The sequence below is a fragment of the Acanthisitta chloris genome, unplaced genomic scaffold (assembly GCF_000695815.1).
Source record: "Acanthisitta chloris isolate BGI_N310 unplaced genomic scaffold, ASM69581v1 scaffold41900, whole genome shotgun sequence".
NCBI lineage: Eukaryota > Metazoa > Chordata > Aves > Passeriformes > Acanthisittidae > Acanthisitta > Acanthisitta chloris.
The window spans coordinates 21,817-39,790 of NW_008653053.1; the positions used below are offsets into that span (position 1 = coordinate 21,817).

A 17,974-nucleotide genomic window follows, 5' to 3' on the forward strand; every position below is an offset into this window, starting at 1 on the left:
TTGCACTTGGAGCCCCCTTTGCCTGATTAGAGCTCAGAAGAATTTCCTAGCAGGAAAAGCTGCATCATTTCAGCCTTGCACAGTGAGATTTGCAGCAGTCTCACTACTGACTGCCTTGGTTGTTGATGCCAGGGGTTGTGGCAGTTTAGAAGAGCAAAATGCTTTGACCAGACCAGTGCTGTAAGCTTTAACTGCCTACTGGGACTGGTTTGCAAGGTGCAGGCCTGAAGCTCTAGCCCTGTGCCACCGAGAGCAACACAGCTCTCCTCTCAGCTTTGGTAGGTTCAGAACCAGAGATTATTAACTGGAGTGTTTTTAACTAGAAAACTGATGAATCAAAACAATATACCAAAATATTTTTGGTCCTAGATTTTCTGTCTGTGTTTTGAAATGTTTTGAGATACCAGAAATTTGATCTTGCTAGAGAAATTGAAATGTGTATATACATATATTTTTTTTTTCAATAATATATATATTCAATGAAGGAATACTGTAATGTGGAACATGCCAATAATTACATTTGCTGATAACATAACCTATAATCATATGTATATATGAGATTATCTCCCTATGTAAGCAATTTGATTTAATGAGATCATTTACGTGGGTGTGGAAGGTAATTCTCAGTACATTTGCAGTTCCCTACATGAAGTTTATTAATAGTCTACTTAAAAGCCAAGTTAAAGATTTTCAGAAGTGACGATTACTCCAGGGGACCTCATATTCCCAGTTTGCAATGTCATTAAGAGACCTGATTTTTGGAGGGGAAGGGCTTAATGACAGCAACAAGTTAGGCTCCTTTCCAGGTGTGTCTTGCTGGCTGTCCCCCACTGCAGAGAGCATCCAAATTCACTTCACGTTTTTAAACACAGTATCCAAGCAGTCTGAAGGTTTGAGTGAACTTTTTCTCCAGCTGATTTGTTTTCAGGGTTACCTTTTTTTTCTGTCAGTGTGAGACATGCCAGCACAGTGACAAATATGGAACTCTGTTAGCTGTCTGTTTTCACTGCTGGTGCACAAGGATAGTAGATACAAACCTCACTCTGTTTTTTTCTTTTCTCTCTCCCACCCCTCCCCAGGTTTCAAGTGGCTATCTGGTTGTGGCTTTTGTTTATGTGACTGAATTTGTTGGCATTAGAGCACGAACCTGGGCTTCTATGCATGTCCATGCTTTTTTTGCTATGGGAATCATGGTTGTGGCACTCGCGGGATATTTGGTTCGCACCTGGTGGGTCTATCAGATATTTCTCTCCATAGCAACTCTTCCCTTTGTCTTGTGCTGCTGGATGCTCCCAGAAACACCTTTTTGGCTCCTGTCAGAGGAAAGATATGAAGATGCACAAAAAGTGATTAATACAATGGCAAGATGGAATAAAGTAAGCACTCCCTGCAAAGTTTCTGAACTGTGCTCAGTCCAGCAAGATGATCCGGTCAGTGGCAGAATGGGAGACAATGACACATCCTCAACAAAGAAGCACAACATCTTGGACCTATTTTGTAACTGGCAAATTGCAAGAAGGACCATCACAGTCTGGCTGATCTGGTTCACTGGGAGCTTGGGGTACTACGTCTTCTCCCTCAGTTCTGTCAGCCTAGGAGGCAATGAATATTTAAATCTGTTTCTCATAGGTAAATATTTTTGCACCTTATTCTGTTAATGACAGAACTGAAACATAACATTTAGAAATGTCTATGCATTTGACAGATTTTTACTTTGCTCAGTTATGAACCTTGTTCATAAAGGTTTCTTGCTAACTCGTCATGAAGTTGACTAACACAGGAAGAATATCATTCACTCCAAATCTCACTCTTTCTGATTAACAAAAATAAGAATTTAAAATGTGTTGGTGTACAAAATTCTTCTCTGTCTGTCTTTCTGGCTGTAAAACCATATTCTGTTTGTCTCCTCTTTGCCTTGCAAGCATATAGCAGATGCCCACAAACACCAAGGGAAGCATACCAGCAAAAACAAAATTCACACAGCTCTGTTAAAAGCACAAACTAGGAAAAGGAGAGGGAAAAATATTCCTTTTATCACTTAGAGTCATGATATTTTGAGTTTGTCTGTGTAGAAAACAGATTCATAATTCTGAATGATTCAGAAGCAAGAATCATTTTATTTTTTGCATAAGTATGATTTTAATTAAGTTGTAATGTTATTTTAATTTTGTCATTCATACTGTAATATTCCTCTGGTATGTAAGTTGTCTATAAAGGCAGCTCAGTGCATTCAAGGCCTGATCCAAAGTTCGTTAAGATCAGTGGAAACGTTCCATTGACTTCAGAAAGCTCTAGGTCAGACACAGCTCTGAGCCAGCAAAGATTTAAATCACACACATTGCCTTCTGCTGCTGAGTACCCTCAGTGAAGTGAATGTGACTGATGGTGTACATAAGCACACAGCATGGGGCTCTCCTGAATCCAGTTGGCTTTGTCATGTATTGCAGTGTATTGTTAGACTGATGTGTTGGAGAGTGGGTGCTAGTATTGCACAACAACTGTTACAATGGAATATACCATATCCACCTCTTCCAAAACATTTCAGCAGACTAACAAACACTGAATAATTGCAACCTGCTTTTACCAACACAAGCCCAAAAGATTATTTCCTGACACTATAGGTATACTGACATGTTAGATGCACTTAATAAAAGAATGCAGCATATTTGTTCAGGGCTGTATTTTGTGTTCTTCCTTGATTTTGCATCAGACATAGTAGCATTCTTCATGTGCAAGTTGCTTTAAAACATGTCCAAACTGGCTTAGGCTCAATATAATTTGTCTAAGGGCAAATCATGTTTACACAGTGTTTGTGAACAGTCCTAGCCAAATGCCAGTTCCTTTAGAGCTGTGGAAGTTTTTCTCTGGAAAGAGCCATTGGGAAGAGATGATCTGTACTAGGAGTGGGATGTTGTAAACATCTGCCCTCTTTTTTTATGGAGAAGTGAGAAAGCTGAAACTGCACTCTGTATTTGTGAAGATGGCTCAGAAAACTGCACCTAGAGTGGCTTTGCTTGCCTTCTACTTTGGGCTGATTTTGAGCTGAAGCTGAGTGAGGCACCTGTGGCTTCAGTTCTGTGTCTAGGTGGAAGGTGGTAAATCCTGAGACACGTGTCAGTGTGGCACTACACTATTCCTTGTGGGCATGCTTAAGCTCTTGATGTGAAAATACCTGAAGGAGAAGAGGAGCAAATGTAGAGCTTTCAGCCACAAGTGCCAGTGGCATAAAAGCAGAACTGTGGCCTTGCTGTTTTCTGTAATTTTCCACCCCAAAGAGAACTGGAGTTGTGCTGTGAAATCTGTTTCCCCTGTCCTTCTCCACTCCCACTACCCTATTTTTGGTCATCCTTTCTGCTTTCTGTCACCATTTCTGTTAACAAATGAACTCTGCTTATCTCTAGACTTTACTTACTTATTACTCCTTAGCTTAAATTAATCCTCATAAAGAGGAAGTTAGAGTTAAAACATGAATCTGTGTAATCATGACTTATAACGAAATCCTTTCACACTGGCAGGTGCTGTGGAGTTGCCTTGCTACATCATTGCTTGCATTGCCATGGACAAACTGGGGAGGAGAAACACACTCATTCCATTCCTCATTTTAAGTGCACTGATCTGTGTTTTAATTATGTTCATACCTCAGGTTAGTCACATATTGTTGAAAGTGTTCCTACAGTAGAAATTGGTTTCAAAGGCTCTTAAGTCAGTAGATGCAGCTGCTCTTTCTACATCATATAGTTGATTAAAGGCTGGCTTTAAATTGCAGCTACCAGTCTGAGGTTTCTGTGTTTTCAGTGCAGGTTTCACTGTCATTGCTGGAGTCATATGTAAAATGTTCCCAGGACTGGTTAAAAGTGATATGAACACTAGTAACTTACTGAGCAACTTTAAAACAGCAAGCTATAAGTATTGCTTATTGTTTAAAGCAAGGTCACAATTTGAAAGGATTTAAATTGAGTTTGGAACTGTGTCATTTTCTGGTGATACATTTATTTGTGTTCTCTTTCAATAGGATTTCAATATATTAATTATCTTAGCAAATATGGCTGGAAAGTTTTCAATAGGTGTGGCCTTTGGCCTTATATATCTCTACACAGCAGAACTCTACCCAACAATTGTAAGGTAAGAACTTTGGCCAGTTATGTATTTTTCATTACTTTGATGTTATTACCTTTGTTATGTTTCTGCACCAGATCCAGCAGCTCTTGGCATGTGTGTGGGTGACCTGGAACACTTGGGATGGGATGAGTTCCTCAGCTGCTTCAGAATTTTCTGGTGTTTGGCTGTACCATAGTTTTTTATTTATTTTCCATTCCATGTGCACTGATTGGTTTCAATGGGAAACTAGAAGAAAACTCAATACTTCCTTAAACATTTTACATGCCTTTCTTAAAAGTCCTGGTTGTTCATCCTGTGATCAGTGCTGAATGATAATTATATTTTTAATCTTAATTACAGAAGCAGATGAATTTCACTACAATATAAATTTGCATTGGCATAGCAACAGATTCCTAGTCTGATTCCTTAAAGATACAAATCCTACTGATGCTTTAAGTGTCTGTGCAGTTCTCATTGATTCCTTTATCTGTCAGAATTCTTAATCAATCCCTTTATGCCTAGATCACTTGCTGTTGGAAGTGGCAGCATGATGTGCCGTGTAGGAAGTGTGGTTGCACCTTTCTGTGTATACCTGAGAAGTGTTTGGATTTTCATGCCACTTGTAAGTATTTATTTCAGTGGTGAATGTTTCTGGGTTTGAAAAGGTGTATGTGTCACTTGCTTTCTCTTCAATAACTTGCCAAGTATGTTTTTCACATGGCAAAGGAACCAAAGCTGAGCATTTATTTGGAAAAGAAAATTGAATAAACCATTCTTGTTTGAAATTTAAAGTCCCAAAGTTTAGTAACTTCATATTCTTACAAAGATGCAGCTAAAGCAAAAAGGGAGAATTTGAATCACTGAAATATTCTGAAATGTTTTTATGATGGGAGGCAGGAAAATAGTTATGCACTGAATCCTACTATAAAATTGATAGAAACATTTTCCATAAAAATATATTGCATCTACCATGTGACATTTAGGAAGTCTCTTAGTCCATACTTCTTTTCTGCAAGTCTAGCAGTTCTTAGCCATGCTCCTGATTGATTCTCACCCTTTATCAAAGGCATAGTCCTTCCATTCTTGAACTCATCACAGGTGACTGATTTTTCTTATATTATGCCTTCATATTTTCCATGGCTTCCCTGGGACATTGCACCTTTGGAATAGTTTCCCAAAAGATAAGAATACTTTGTGCTTACTATACTTGTCTTTGAAAAGCTCTTTTTGTGTTTTTCATTTACAAGAACTGAACAAAACAATTCATTAGATAAAAAAAAAGGAAGGAAATTGTGTACTGATGAGGTTCATGGTGACTTTGATAAGCAACAGGACCTTGTATTCATTAAGCACATCTTACTTTTTAGGTCACTCCAGGTCATGTCACCGTTAGGTTTTGTCTTCTACCACCAGTTGCCCCAGAAAATAGAGATGTGACCATTCCTTTATGGACTTTGGACATTTTGTCTGTATTATGTAGCAGATTCATTTTGGACAAAATATTTGATGTATTTCCTGCTCAGAGATGAATCACATTTCTTCATTGCATTTCTATTGTGAATCATTTGCTGCTTAGAAATCCTGCAGCTCTTCAATCCCTTTTTGCTCCTGAAGGATAATTTATGCCAATATATGTAAAACCAGAAGGAATTAAAAAGTTCATTTTAAAACTGTAAGTGCAGAAGAGTTTATCAATAATTTTAAAATAGTTTGAGTTCCTTCAAAACCCCCTTCGAATTCACTGTGATGAGCACAGCAATGTTGTATGTAGAATATAGATGGCAGAAGGTGAAAGTGTAATGGGATGTGCCTTTAACCTGGATTCTTACTCTAATTTTGTCTGTCACATTGGAATTTCCCCCAAAAAAGTGCATTGTGTCCTCTTGGTTTTGCAACTACAAAATCTTCATTTATAGATGCTAGAGATTGGCTTCAGAGAATTCTTGTGAACTCATTTAGTTATTTAAATTAATTACTTTCAGTTGTTTTGGATGAAAAATAAGAGCATGAAGGAGACCACAAATTCATTTATTTCCTCAAGCTCCTAAAAATGTGCTCTCTCTTAACAATGGCCCCACACAAACCAAGATATCATCCCCGAAAAGACAAAGGGACATTTGCACAGCAGAGTGGTCGTGAGAGAACATTGTTTTCTTCATGTCAGCATTTTGCCTTTACTGGGTGAGATAAGCTTTATCTGTGCAGAAGTGCTGCAGTTAAACCACAGATGGGGAGTGCTCAAACATGCTGGAGAGCAGTGCAAATGGCAATATAAACAGAGGAATTATTTCAGCTATGAACAACTCTCAGCATACAAAAACTATCCAGAGTATTTGCAGAGTTGTGTAGTAGTTCAGAGTGAATATGTTTCCACTATTAGCTCATACTACAAAGCATTTGTCAGATTATTAAACAGGCTTGTCTTGAGCTGTAGCGTAACGTGCCAAGTCTCAGGTCAAGTAAGTGTTTGGGAATGGAAATGAAATAAAATGGATTACATTTGTAAGTAAACTGATGTATATCACATTGATCTATTGTCTACACCAACACTGTCGAGCAGTTACAACTGCTGTTTGTTTGACAGCCATGTGCAGTTATGCCACCTATGAATATTACAAGCAGCTCATTTGAATGCCTATAAATCTTGAATAACTTGCCAAGTGTGTTTTTCATGTGAGAACTTTCTAGAAAAAGAATCTCTGTTTCGCAGCTCTTACAAATGATGTTACAATAGCCTTTTAGCAGACTTTTCTCTCAGATAAACCATAAATGAGAAATTTTAACAGCTCCCACTGAGGTGACTGGAGTTAAATGAATGCAAATCCTGTGTCTAATACTAGTGGATTTTCAGGTCAAAATTTGACCTTTTTTGTTGAAGTAGAAATTTTGTCAATAAGATCACATTTTAGAGCCATCAGATGTGGATATAAATATAAACAGCAGACTACAATAATAGTTTGTTCTCAGAAGTAAAAGTATTATTTTGTAGGGATGTTTAATTCAAATTACCTTTTGTTCTAGACAAAATATATTAAGTCCTGGTCTTAGACCACTGTGAGATTATAATTGTTGCTCCAGGTAGGGAGGAGAACATATGAAAAATGATCATAAATCTCTTTTTGAAGTTTTTTATGGTAGCTGTTAGACGCTGCTGTCTGTACTGAAGTGTTGGGAACACTTGGAGAATTTGACTAAGCAGAAAGTCAGTTTTCCAATTAAGACCCTACAAACACAATGCATTTAAGCAGGTATACCTGTCAAATTAACCTCAGTGGTGCTTAAACATACTTAAATGCCTTGTGCAATAGTACACTTCATTCCATAAGCATTTGCCTATATCAGAAGAACATTTTCTGATACTGAAATATATATTTTAAATAGTACATACTTACAAAATATACACATTTGTAACGAGCAAAGGGCTAAATTATGCCAGATGCCTTGTGAAGAAGTGTGCCAAGATAAGACTGCAAAAGAGCTGCTTTGACTCAGTGTGAGTAACTTCATTGGTAAGTGTGGCTATTGCCCTTCAAAAGGTAGATGACATTTTAGAAGACCTTGGTAATACACTAGTAATTAATTGTCTCATATTCTGTCTTTCATAGGAAATAATGGAAGATGCTTTGTAGGGTCAGGGAGAAAGGAAATGCACTGAATTGCTCAGCATGCAGCAGCTTTCACATAGGGGGAAAAAAGAAAGCTAATGTGATGGAATAGAGTTATGAGAGCTGAGATGAAAAGGCAGGAAAGATGGTGGTATGTATGTTTACAGAACAGTGAGAGTTGTGGGGCAATAAGAGGTAGGTTCATGAGGAAAGGAAACGTGAGAAGAATGCCAAGTGTTTAAAGACTAACCAAAACAGAGAAGACACATATCCAAAGCACACAGTGCTGCTTTAACCTTGTTATGTTGGGTATCAAAAGTGACCCTGTTCTCATACACTCCAAATGTATGTGTGTCCATGAGCTTCAGTGTGTTTCACAGACCCCAATATCCTCAGACACAAACTTATGACAGCCAAAAGGATGTGCATAAGATAGGTCACTGTGGAGTACCTGCCTTGTGTCAATTCATCCTGTCTTGCCATGGCAGAAAATCATGTTTTAATAGTAGAGCAGAATGTTGTCACTCAGAGGTGATATTTTTAATATTTTGGAATATATCTATAAATATCACTCCTGCCACATACATGTCTGCAAGGATTTCCCTCAGCTTGTCACTCAGTGCCATTTCATCCGGTCCTATTATTGCTAGGATTTGTTTTTAAACTTTCATGGTAAGAGAATAACTATTTTATTTGCACTTTGTAGTATGCAACAGTATTTTGCTTACTTTTTTTATTTTGTCAGCCTCTATATTTAGTGCAAAAAAAGAGTATGCAGCAGTGTGACTTTTGCTTCTCAGAAGAATGCTTCAGACAAACTGTCCTCTGCTTTTGGAGGGGAAGGGAAGCAAAACCAGCATGGTTGCAAGTGCATGGAAATAGCACTGTTCAAGGTTACAAAAAGAATTGTGATTTTAAAGCACCTTTCTGACTTAAAGTCTGGCTTAGCTGCAGGTGATACCTGGCCAGTTCTTGTCTCAAGCTCTGTGCAAGAAATGTAGGCAGAGTAATTACAAATGTTCTCCCTCACCCTTGGAAAGAAAGCATTAAGCACAGGACAGACTTGAGAATCAGCATAGGGCAAGATAAGGATAATTCAGTGTCAAAGTGCACAGTCATAGAGTGGAAAAACACTGAGGCCAGGAATGATGTACTGTGTGAAAGCATTTCTGTCAGGAGAGATTTGGGTCTTTAGAGCCTGGTGTTGGAAGAATGTCAGGGTTTTAATGCTGTTCTGTGCTAAAAGGAGGAAAGTGTGAATTGTTCTCATTGAACAAGACACAGATAGGAAGGGAAAGAACAGATGCTCCTGTAGTATGTTTGTGCTCCTCTATCTGCCCCACATTATCCTGCTCCTGGCATCACTCATGCTGAAGTAAGCTGTTGTTACAAAACTGTATACACCATGGACAAATCCAGAATGTGGTCCCAGTGCAAACGTCAGTAGATGCCTGCAGTCCTAACAGCTCTTTGAAACTGAGTTTAGCAAAGTATTCCTGTTGAGAGCTAGCTCATCATCTGCTGAAGTGCTCTCCTGAGCAGGATGTGCACTTCTGTGGCTCCCGCTCAACGAGCCATACTGATAAATTCTGATCTGGCTGTGGGCAGGAGGAACCAGGTACACAGGAGCTGGAGCGTGAATTGAGATTACAGGTGGCAGGGAAATTGGAGCTCTGTGAACATGCATGTAAAAATAAGTGTATGGCATCCTAGAACCAGTTCTTAAATACATGCCTGGGAGTAGAAATACCAAATGAAGATAATATGTATTGTTTTCTCAAACAGAATTATTCCTGCTTGCACTGTATTGATCCCTTGTGAACAAAATGCTTCACTTGCTCATTCATTAATTCTGCTCCATAATCTTTCATTTATGCAACAAAGAAAGGTAGAACTTTTATACAGTCAGCACTTAAGACTTAGAATCTTTGCTTTACATTACAGTTCCTTGTGCTTTATTTTAAATGTACACAAAGATCAAAGGTACACATAACTTGAAAGACATTTCACCCTTTACAGTGACTGTTTGTTTCTTCTAGTTACTTGTTGGAATCATGGCTCTTCTGAGTGGAATATTAACCATAATGCTTCCAGAAACACTGGGAAAACCATTGACTAATACACTAGTGGAAGCTACAGAAATGGGAAGAAACAAGAAAAGCTGTTCAGGAAAGTCTCCTCCAGCACACAGCGGTGCAGCATTGGAGAAGATAGAGATGTTTGGTCAAGAAACAGTCAGCACGGAGAAATAAATCAACAGCAAAATGGCTGTTCCTAATTTTAATCATTATGTAATTTATAAGATCTTTGTATTCAAGAAATGTGACTGTTCTATAATATCTGTGCCTTTTACTTTATAGCCAGTCTTGCCTTTTCAATAGAGCAAGTATATTAAACATTTTCCACATGACTGAGGTACAGCAGAAAATCTGATAGGACTGCTAAGATCCTTTGTCAAACTTACCCAGACTTTAAAATACCTGTCTGACTTGCTGTGCCAGTTGGAATGGTTACTCTAACTGATTACTTTTACATGTATGTTAAAAATATGCCAATTCTTTGCTTCACAGTTTCTGCAGTTAGATTTGTAAACCTACCACAAAGTGCCCTGTCTGTTCTCATCCTCTTGCAGCTGACATTTCCAGGCTGGAGACTTCAAAACATGGTAAACTCAGTTACAATTCAAGAGAGAAGACTGAACACTGCATCGAGTCATATCAATAATGTTTAACTAATTTATTCTTTTCTTTTTTTCAAGTTTTCTACTAGAAAAGGTGCCATTGCTAACAAAGAAAAGTATGCCATGGCACAGCTTCTGACTGAAAAAATAACACAAAGTTTGCAAAACATGCAAATAGTTTCTATATTCATTCTGTTGAATGGCAAATATATTTTTATTAATGATATAGGAAAAAATGTTCACTGGATCTGCTGCTGTCTTAGTTTAGGCAAAACTAGACTCCTTGATCCCTTTTTAAAGTTGTACTCATTCCAGACCATTATTTCAGTGCTCCTCTTCTCACTTATTTCAGCTCAGATCTAGTATCAGATTTTTCATAGCTTTGAAGAGCTACACCATCAACTTTGCCAAATGCTTCTATCAGGATCTTCACAGCCATCAGTAGAAAAGAGTAAATGGCATATGGCTCTTACTCAGCCTCTCTGCACAAAACTGACTTAGTTATTACTGAATGTTTAGTAGACATAGTACTCATACACCATTTTTCTCATAGGTCAGCTCTCTGTAGCTCATTTTTGACTTATTACACCACACAAAATCTGTTCGAAAAGTATAACTTTAAAAATGGTAGCTGGAGGACACTGATCGATAGAAGAGCTACCAGTCTCACTCTAGTAGTTTTAGTCAAAGTATCTGTAAATATCCCACTGCTGCTACACCTTGTGTGTGTCAACACTTACTCATTGGTGCAATGATTCTGCCTTGTGACTGTGGACCATAGAAAACTGATAGATAGAAATACATCATTCTGGCTGCTACTTTTATGGCTTTGTATCCCACACCCCCTTTTTCAGTCTACCTCCAGACCTGGGGGCTTCTTCCTTGCCTGAGAATCTGTATGTTCTTTGCTTGGCCACCCTTGGTTTGAGGGGAGCAGCACAGGAACCTTCAGAGTGTTGAGGTTCAGACAGTCCTCTCATGCCTGGGTTGTGCAAATTCAGTCCTCCCTTGTTTGAAATCAGTGCTTTTCTCACCTTCTCTCATGGTATGATCTCATCAAAGCGAGTCTTCCTTGTTTACTTATTCGCCGTGTACCCCAAAATAAGACATCTGTGCTACTAGAGATAAATGTTCTATATACTGTAGAGCCTAATGGTCACATTTTTCCATTATATGTGCACAGCCATATTAGTTTCAATGACTTCTAAAACCAGAATGATAGTTTATATCCCCTTATTAAAGATTTTATTCCTCACTTCACTGTCCTAGAGTGTCAAGTAGCATTTTGTTCCGAGTATTAGGACAAAACCATATCCTATATGAGGACTAATATGCTTCAAAGCAAGCAAAAATCAGTATGTTTAAGTTCAGGGACTTTCTGTGCGATAATTGCATAAAAAGCAGAGAGAAATCTTTATGCTCCCTTCAATTCTGTGGGTGTTCCAGTATTTGCAGAGAAAACCTCCAAAGAGACCTGCACAGAATCCTGTGGCTTCTGTCCAGAGATACTAGTTCAGCCCGAGCTCTTAACCTTACCCCCATGAGTAATCCCATCATTATTCAGAGAATGACTTGAATACATACTTTGAAGACTGAAGATCAGATTACTCGCATACTGTGGTTTTTTATTTTGCTGAAGAGCAGACCTTGTATTCTTCCACTGCTTTCAGATCCCCCTCCACTTCCCAGAGCAGAATAGCTCTCTTTATCTGCAAGATCTATTGCCAAACCCTTCATGCCCTGCCTTAAATAAGGGTTTAACCATGCTAAAAAAGCAAACATCATGCAATACACCTAACAAGGAATTAAACTGGTACTGTCTGATGTTACAACCACCCTTACCACACACAGAGTTCCAAGTTCTTTCCGTATTTTGGGATTCTTTCACACTGATTCTCCCTCTTTTAATAGTATAACTGCCTTAAAACTCATTAGTCATGAGTTTTGGGAACAGTACAGTCTGTTTCTAACAAGGTACTAAAGGACAATTAAAATTAATTTTTCTACTTCCTTACCTGCTGAATAACTGATTTGGGTGTTACCCTGCTGAGAAGAGCCAGTGCATGGTCTGTGTTCCTTTGACTTGAGGGGATTCAGGACCTGGTCATCTGTAATCTGTATACATGAGGTAAAGGGGGAAAAAAAGAAAAAAGCTTAAGCACACAATCATACTGATAGTGTTTACAAGCTAAATTTTAGTTACGATTCTAGACCAAAACATAGCTTGATGGTTTTTAACCTCAAAAGCCAATTCTTCCTGTCACTGAAGTCAGTTGGTATTTGGTCTTTGATTCAAATGACACCTGAATTTCCCTGAACTAATGATCTTATATTCTTTCCTTGGAAATAAAAAGTTTGTTGATCTACAGGTACACCTTTTGTGATTTCATGCAGGAACAGCTTAGAGGATGCCTTGGGATATCCCATTCTTTAACCTAAGGAAGCATATTACTGTAAGAATAGGAAATAGCATGTGTCTGTATGTCTCCAGCATTTCTGTTTGCTGTTTTTTTCCATATGGACAAAAATATGTTGAACACTAGTCATGCATTATAAATGTAGCAAAACCAGGGTGAGTGGATTTCTTTCTCTTAAATATTCATAGATTTTCTAAACCCTCCTGGAAGAGAGCACTGAGTTTGAGAACAAATGCTTCTGTTCCTATGGGGCATATTTTCATCTCGTTGCTCATAAAAGTAATTCATTTTCATGGTTTCTTATCTGAATCCTCTATGAGTTCTTTAATGTTTGCATTTGTCATCTCTATCTTAGTGCAAATATATTGTGCTGGTCAATGTCTCTAGATTTACATAATGGTTTTATGAGATCATGAATTAGAATTCTGATCTGTCTTAATTGCTGGTCACTACTGAGCGATGATAAATGATTTTGTCCTAAGTTTGATATCATTGTTAAGGGCATACTTCTTTGGGTTAAATATAGGAATAAGAGTAATTATCATTAGTTTAATGATAACTAAGGAAAATAATATGTAAATGTGTTATTTTGAATTGCTATTTTAAACTATGTGAAAGATGTATTTTCTACTTTAACAACTCCCTTCAATTGTCTGTGCAAAATTCTATAGTTTAAACAACTATGTAGGAAAAAAGAGCAACTATGTAAACTATGTGCAGTCGTCATATATTTTGGGTGGTACCCTGAATGTCTGAACAAGGGGTGAATTCTGCCTGAAGGCTGAGAGCTTTTGTGTAGCTGCTCTGTGGAAACAGAAGAAGGTCTGACATCCCAGTTCTGGGATGGAGTGCAGGACTCATTGGCATTCTCCTGTATCTTTCACAGCTTATTTTTACCAACTCCTCAGGTACAGTCACTTAGGAAGCCTTTGCAGCATTGGGCTCAGCAACATGAAAGGCCTTTTGTAAGTGCTTAGGAAAAGGTGAGGCCACTTGTGCCATGGAGGTTTTGTGTCAGCAAGACATTTGTGGCTGCAAAAAGGAGGCTCTGAAGTCAGCTCATGCCCTTTACAAACATCTTCAAGATGCTTGTCTGAATCCCAGAACAAATTCATAGGAGAGGAATTAAACTCAGAGACTAAAAAAACAATGAAAAAATAGTGTTGACAAAAGAACAAGTTTATTCTATCAGGAAATATTCCAGTAAATCCTGTGAGTTAGTATCTCACAGGAAGAAAGATTAAAGCACATCTCTATATTAGTAACCTAATAATTTTGTACAAGATCCTGTATCAGGTGCAGTGTGCATTTTGGTAACATGAGGGAAGTTTGTACACATAGGAAGGAATTTGTTTGTCCAGAATTTGTGGATTTATTATGTTAATGGTTTTTTAAAATGTGTATTTATTATATGCAATTATGTGCAAGAATAAAGTCAAACACACTTTTTAAATCTTTACACCTTTACCACATTTAACAAACTCCTGTCAGCAACTCTCACTTTGGTACATGTTCCCATGAAGATATCCTGGCTGACATTTCAGCATTCTGTGGAGATTCCCTGTTTCAGGCTGGCAAGGATTCTGTGTGTCTTTTCCCTGTTTGTGTTTGCAGGTGTAAACCAAGGTTTGGGTAATGTGTTTGGTGGTAACTATGACAAAATGTGCATTAAAAATGTGACACGTTTTGCATTTCAGTTGCAGGAGGAATTATGATTCTCTTTTGTCTTTAATAATTTAATTCTCTAATTCTTTTTCTGCCTTTAATATAATCTGGCTGGGACAGTAGTCCCTTGGACACATTCAGTAGTGACAAAAATAGCTGCAGATGCTGTAGAATGGGTATGAGTTGATCAGGAAAGAGAATGAATAACTACAGGAATGATAAAACAAGGTACTTGTGACCACTTGGTGTTCAGAGGATCATAGAATCACAGAATCATAGAATTTAAGGGTTGGAATGGACATTACATATCATCTAGTCCCAGCTCCCCCTGTCCTGGGCAGAGACACCTCCTCACTAGATCAGGTTGCTCAAGGCTTCATCCAGCCTGGCCTTGAACACTGCCAGGGTTGGGGCATCCACCATGTCCCTGGGCAACCTGTTACAATGTCTCACCAAGACTAACTGTAGCTTCCTCATGCAGGAATTGGTGTGGGCAGACAGTGCAAGAAAAATAAGAAATTGCAGCAATTTATAATCCTGTTCTTTGTTATTTGTCCCCTTAGACCTTCTCAGGAACCTGTTTATTCTCCACTTGCTTTAAGTCTCTAATTAGTGCAAGTTACTCAGTTTTCCATGCATATTTTGTTTATCTTATGTTTCCTGATCAAGTTACACCCATCACTTGGCTCCATCATTTGTGTTTTGAAGGCTTTATATGTCCTTGCCAGGTGATTTATGTTCCTCCCGAAAAGTAACTGTAGTGAATGGTCCAAATAGTTGTTCACTCAAGTTGAGAAACTTGAATCACCCCTGATATACTGAGCTCAATTGAGCTGAGAAAAATCAAGCCTAAAAAGTGTACACCTCAAATGGGGAAATATTCTTTTTGTATGTGTAAAAAATAATTGCAGAGAGGTTTGTGCACAAACCAAGTTTTTTCAAAGAAATTACTAACCTAGGTTTATGAATAATCAGAAGCTATGGGGAATATATCATTTAGTGACATCAGCTCCTCTCTCTGAATTCCTGTCTAGTACACTGGCATGGATACTGCTCAGGTCTTTGTTTCAGATGAGTAGGATCCAGCCATGGAGTGCTCACAGGCATTTAGTTATTAACATTGCCTCATAATCTTCCATGTGGAGATGAACAGACTTGCACAGGATTTAAAAAAACACAGCTTCAAGGGGTGGTTCCTGCAAAGATTCTCTCCACGGTCTCATTGCCAGTGATGAGATTAAAAAGTGGTTTTGACTGAAGTGATCATGAACATAACAAAAGAACTAGGGATAAATGTGCAATCTCTCAGTAAATATTTTCACAAACTTTTTCAATAGGAATGTCAATACTGTGGGTTTCTTCCTCATGTTGAAAGAATTTCCCCAGAACTAAGTAAAAAACCTGGGAAAACAGCAAACTGGGACACAGCTGAAACTCTTTGCTGAAAGGTAACTTGCTGTGGACCCTGATGCTTGATTTGATCTTTGAACTGGTTAAAGATGTGGCAGAGAAATGATTCATGTCAGTCCTAAGATCAGAAACAGGTCAGCACTGCTGTGTTCACAGAGGTCATTGCTGCTTTTCATTAGGACTCTATCCAGGAGAGTACACAAAGGAAAGGGAATGCTAAGGTAAAGGGAAACACTTGGTAAGCACTGCTCGAGCTGGTTTGGTGGTGTGCTGCGATGCCACTGCCAGACATTGTTCAGAAAGAGCTCCAAGTACAATCAGGGCTGTGTCTGTTCTGTGCCAGAAGGCTGCTGCTCTCCTCCTGCGTGCCCAAATCGGGACTTGCACTCAGCCAAAGGATACAACGGCCACTATCACAGAGTTTGTATGGGGAATTCTCAAAATCAAATAGGTGAATGTTGCACTCAGAATACTATTTAGCCAATTATTTGTTAGTTCAAAAGGGCATACTTTGCACAATACACAATAATACATACACAAACATCCAGGGGGTCTTTAGCAGTTGGGCTGTTATACAGAGCTTCTTGTCTGTCCTAGTGCTTTTTCCCATCTCTCACCAGAGAGCACCAACATCTGTAGCAGAAAACTTCTCATATCTTGAAGGCCTCAATACAGAATGGCTCATTTTCAGTTTATCAGGGCTCTGGAAGTTAGGCCAAAGACACTTTATATTGTGTTGTTCATTTTAGGGAACCACAGAGTCAGGAAAAACAATGGCAGCACTAAAGAACTGAAATTGTTTCCCATTAGAGATGCCTGCATAGACAAACAAACATTGATGGTAGGAAGTCACACATCTAGATTACATAGAAAGAAAAAGCAAAGCTTTTTCTTCATCCTAAAAGATAGTGTACATTTAGTTATGGGGTCCTTTAGCAAAACACAATGTGTTCACCTTTCCAAAATATTTTAGCCCACAGATTTTTTTTCTCAGGAAGAGACACACTGGGAATTCCCTGAAACATCCAGCCTTGCGCAAACATCCCTCACAGAACATTTCAATCCAAATCATTCAAATTTGGCAATGGTATAAGCAAAGAGAAGTAGAAACTCAGGAGGAGAAGTTGCAGGCAGTTTTAATCTCAGAAGCACTACAACCTCAGTTTATATTTGATGGAGTCTTCCATATGAGAAAGGATCCTCTCCAAAGCTATTGCAGATATTCTGCAATCACTTAGAATCACATACATTTTCAGTACACTAGCAACAATTTCATTTCTAAACAAGCAAACCTCTTTTTCTCTGCTGCCTTCCCTGTCTTAATCCCCTATTTTCAGAACAGACAGAAAAAGCAAACTATGCTATAATTTGGGAGAATGATATCTTCTTTCTTTCACTGTTGAAGGAAAAAAAAAACCCAAAAAAATGCATTCTAAAGGTCAGTGATTATGTATGTGTAATATATCATGGCTTTAGTTTTATGATTTAAGAAGAGAGCTAGACTGGGAGGCGAGAACAGTTGGCCATATGTTGTGCATGCTGTTGCTGTATGTACAGATAACCATTCGGATGGTTGCTGGTCTGTATTTAAATGGCCACGAAGAAAAGGCACCTGCTCAGAAGATCCATGGCAAATGCTGTTCCACAGGGCTGGAAGGGAGTGTTTGGCAATCACTGTCCTGCTGTGTGTCTTCAGGGACAAACGCTCGGGCTGTCAAATATTAGCCAAAATATCCTGCCAGCCGCAAATGCCCTGGAGACAACAAACCGGGGTGTACGGTATACAGCTTCATCCCAGCGATCCCGCAGAGGGGTTTGTTTTTCACAAACTTGTGCTCTTCTGCTGGAAACAGGTCCTGCCTGGCTGAGCTCATTAGGGACTCGCGGTTTGCCAGGGACTCATTCCTCCCCGACCTGCTACGGCTGCTGTGCCGCTGCTGAGCGCCCGCACCATCGCTCAACGCTGTGCAATCCTGGGGCAGCTTCAGAAACACCCAGAATTGTCGGGGGGAGAGGAGAAGGGACAATGTATTCCCTGCAGCACGGCGGGTCCCGCTGAGCACACCGGGCAAATAGCGAGGACAGAGTTCTGGCAGGGG

The 17,974-nt window shown here is 38.9% G+C and overlaps 1 protein-coding gene across 1 annotated transcript in view; it reads left to right on the forward strand.

Annotated features, from left to right (window-relative positions):
* The window catches only part of SLC22A16 (solute carrier family 22 (organic cation/carnitine transporter), member 16), a 14,154-nt gene extending 4,116 nt beyond the window's left edge, over window positions 1-10,038 (forward strand). Inside the window, exons 3-7 of the mRNA XM_009079231.1 lie at window positions 1,080-1,629; window positions 3,516-3,643; window positions 4,013-4,122; window positions 4,621-4,720; window positions 9,743-10,038. Of these exons, the coding sequence (XP_009077479.1) occupies window positions 1,080-1,629; window positions 3,516-3,643; window positions 4,013-4,122; window positions 4,621-4,720; window positions 9,743-9,955 (1,101 nt within the window). The 3' untranslated portion in view covers window positions 9,956-10,038. The remainder of the gene's footprint in view (window positions 1-1,079; window positions 1,630-3,515; window positions 3,644-4,012; window positions 4,123-4,620; window positions 4,721-9,742) is intronic.
* The last annotated feature ends 7,936 nt before the right edge of the window (window positions 10,039-17,974 follow it).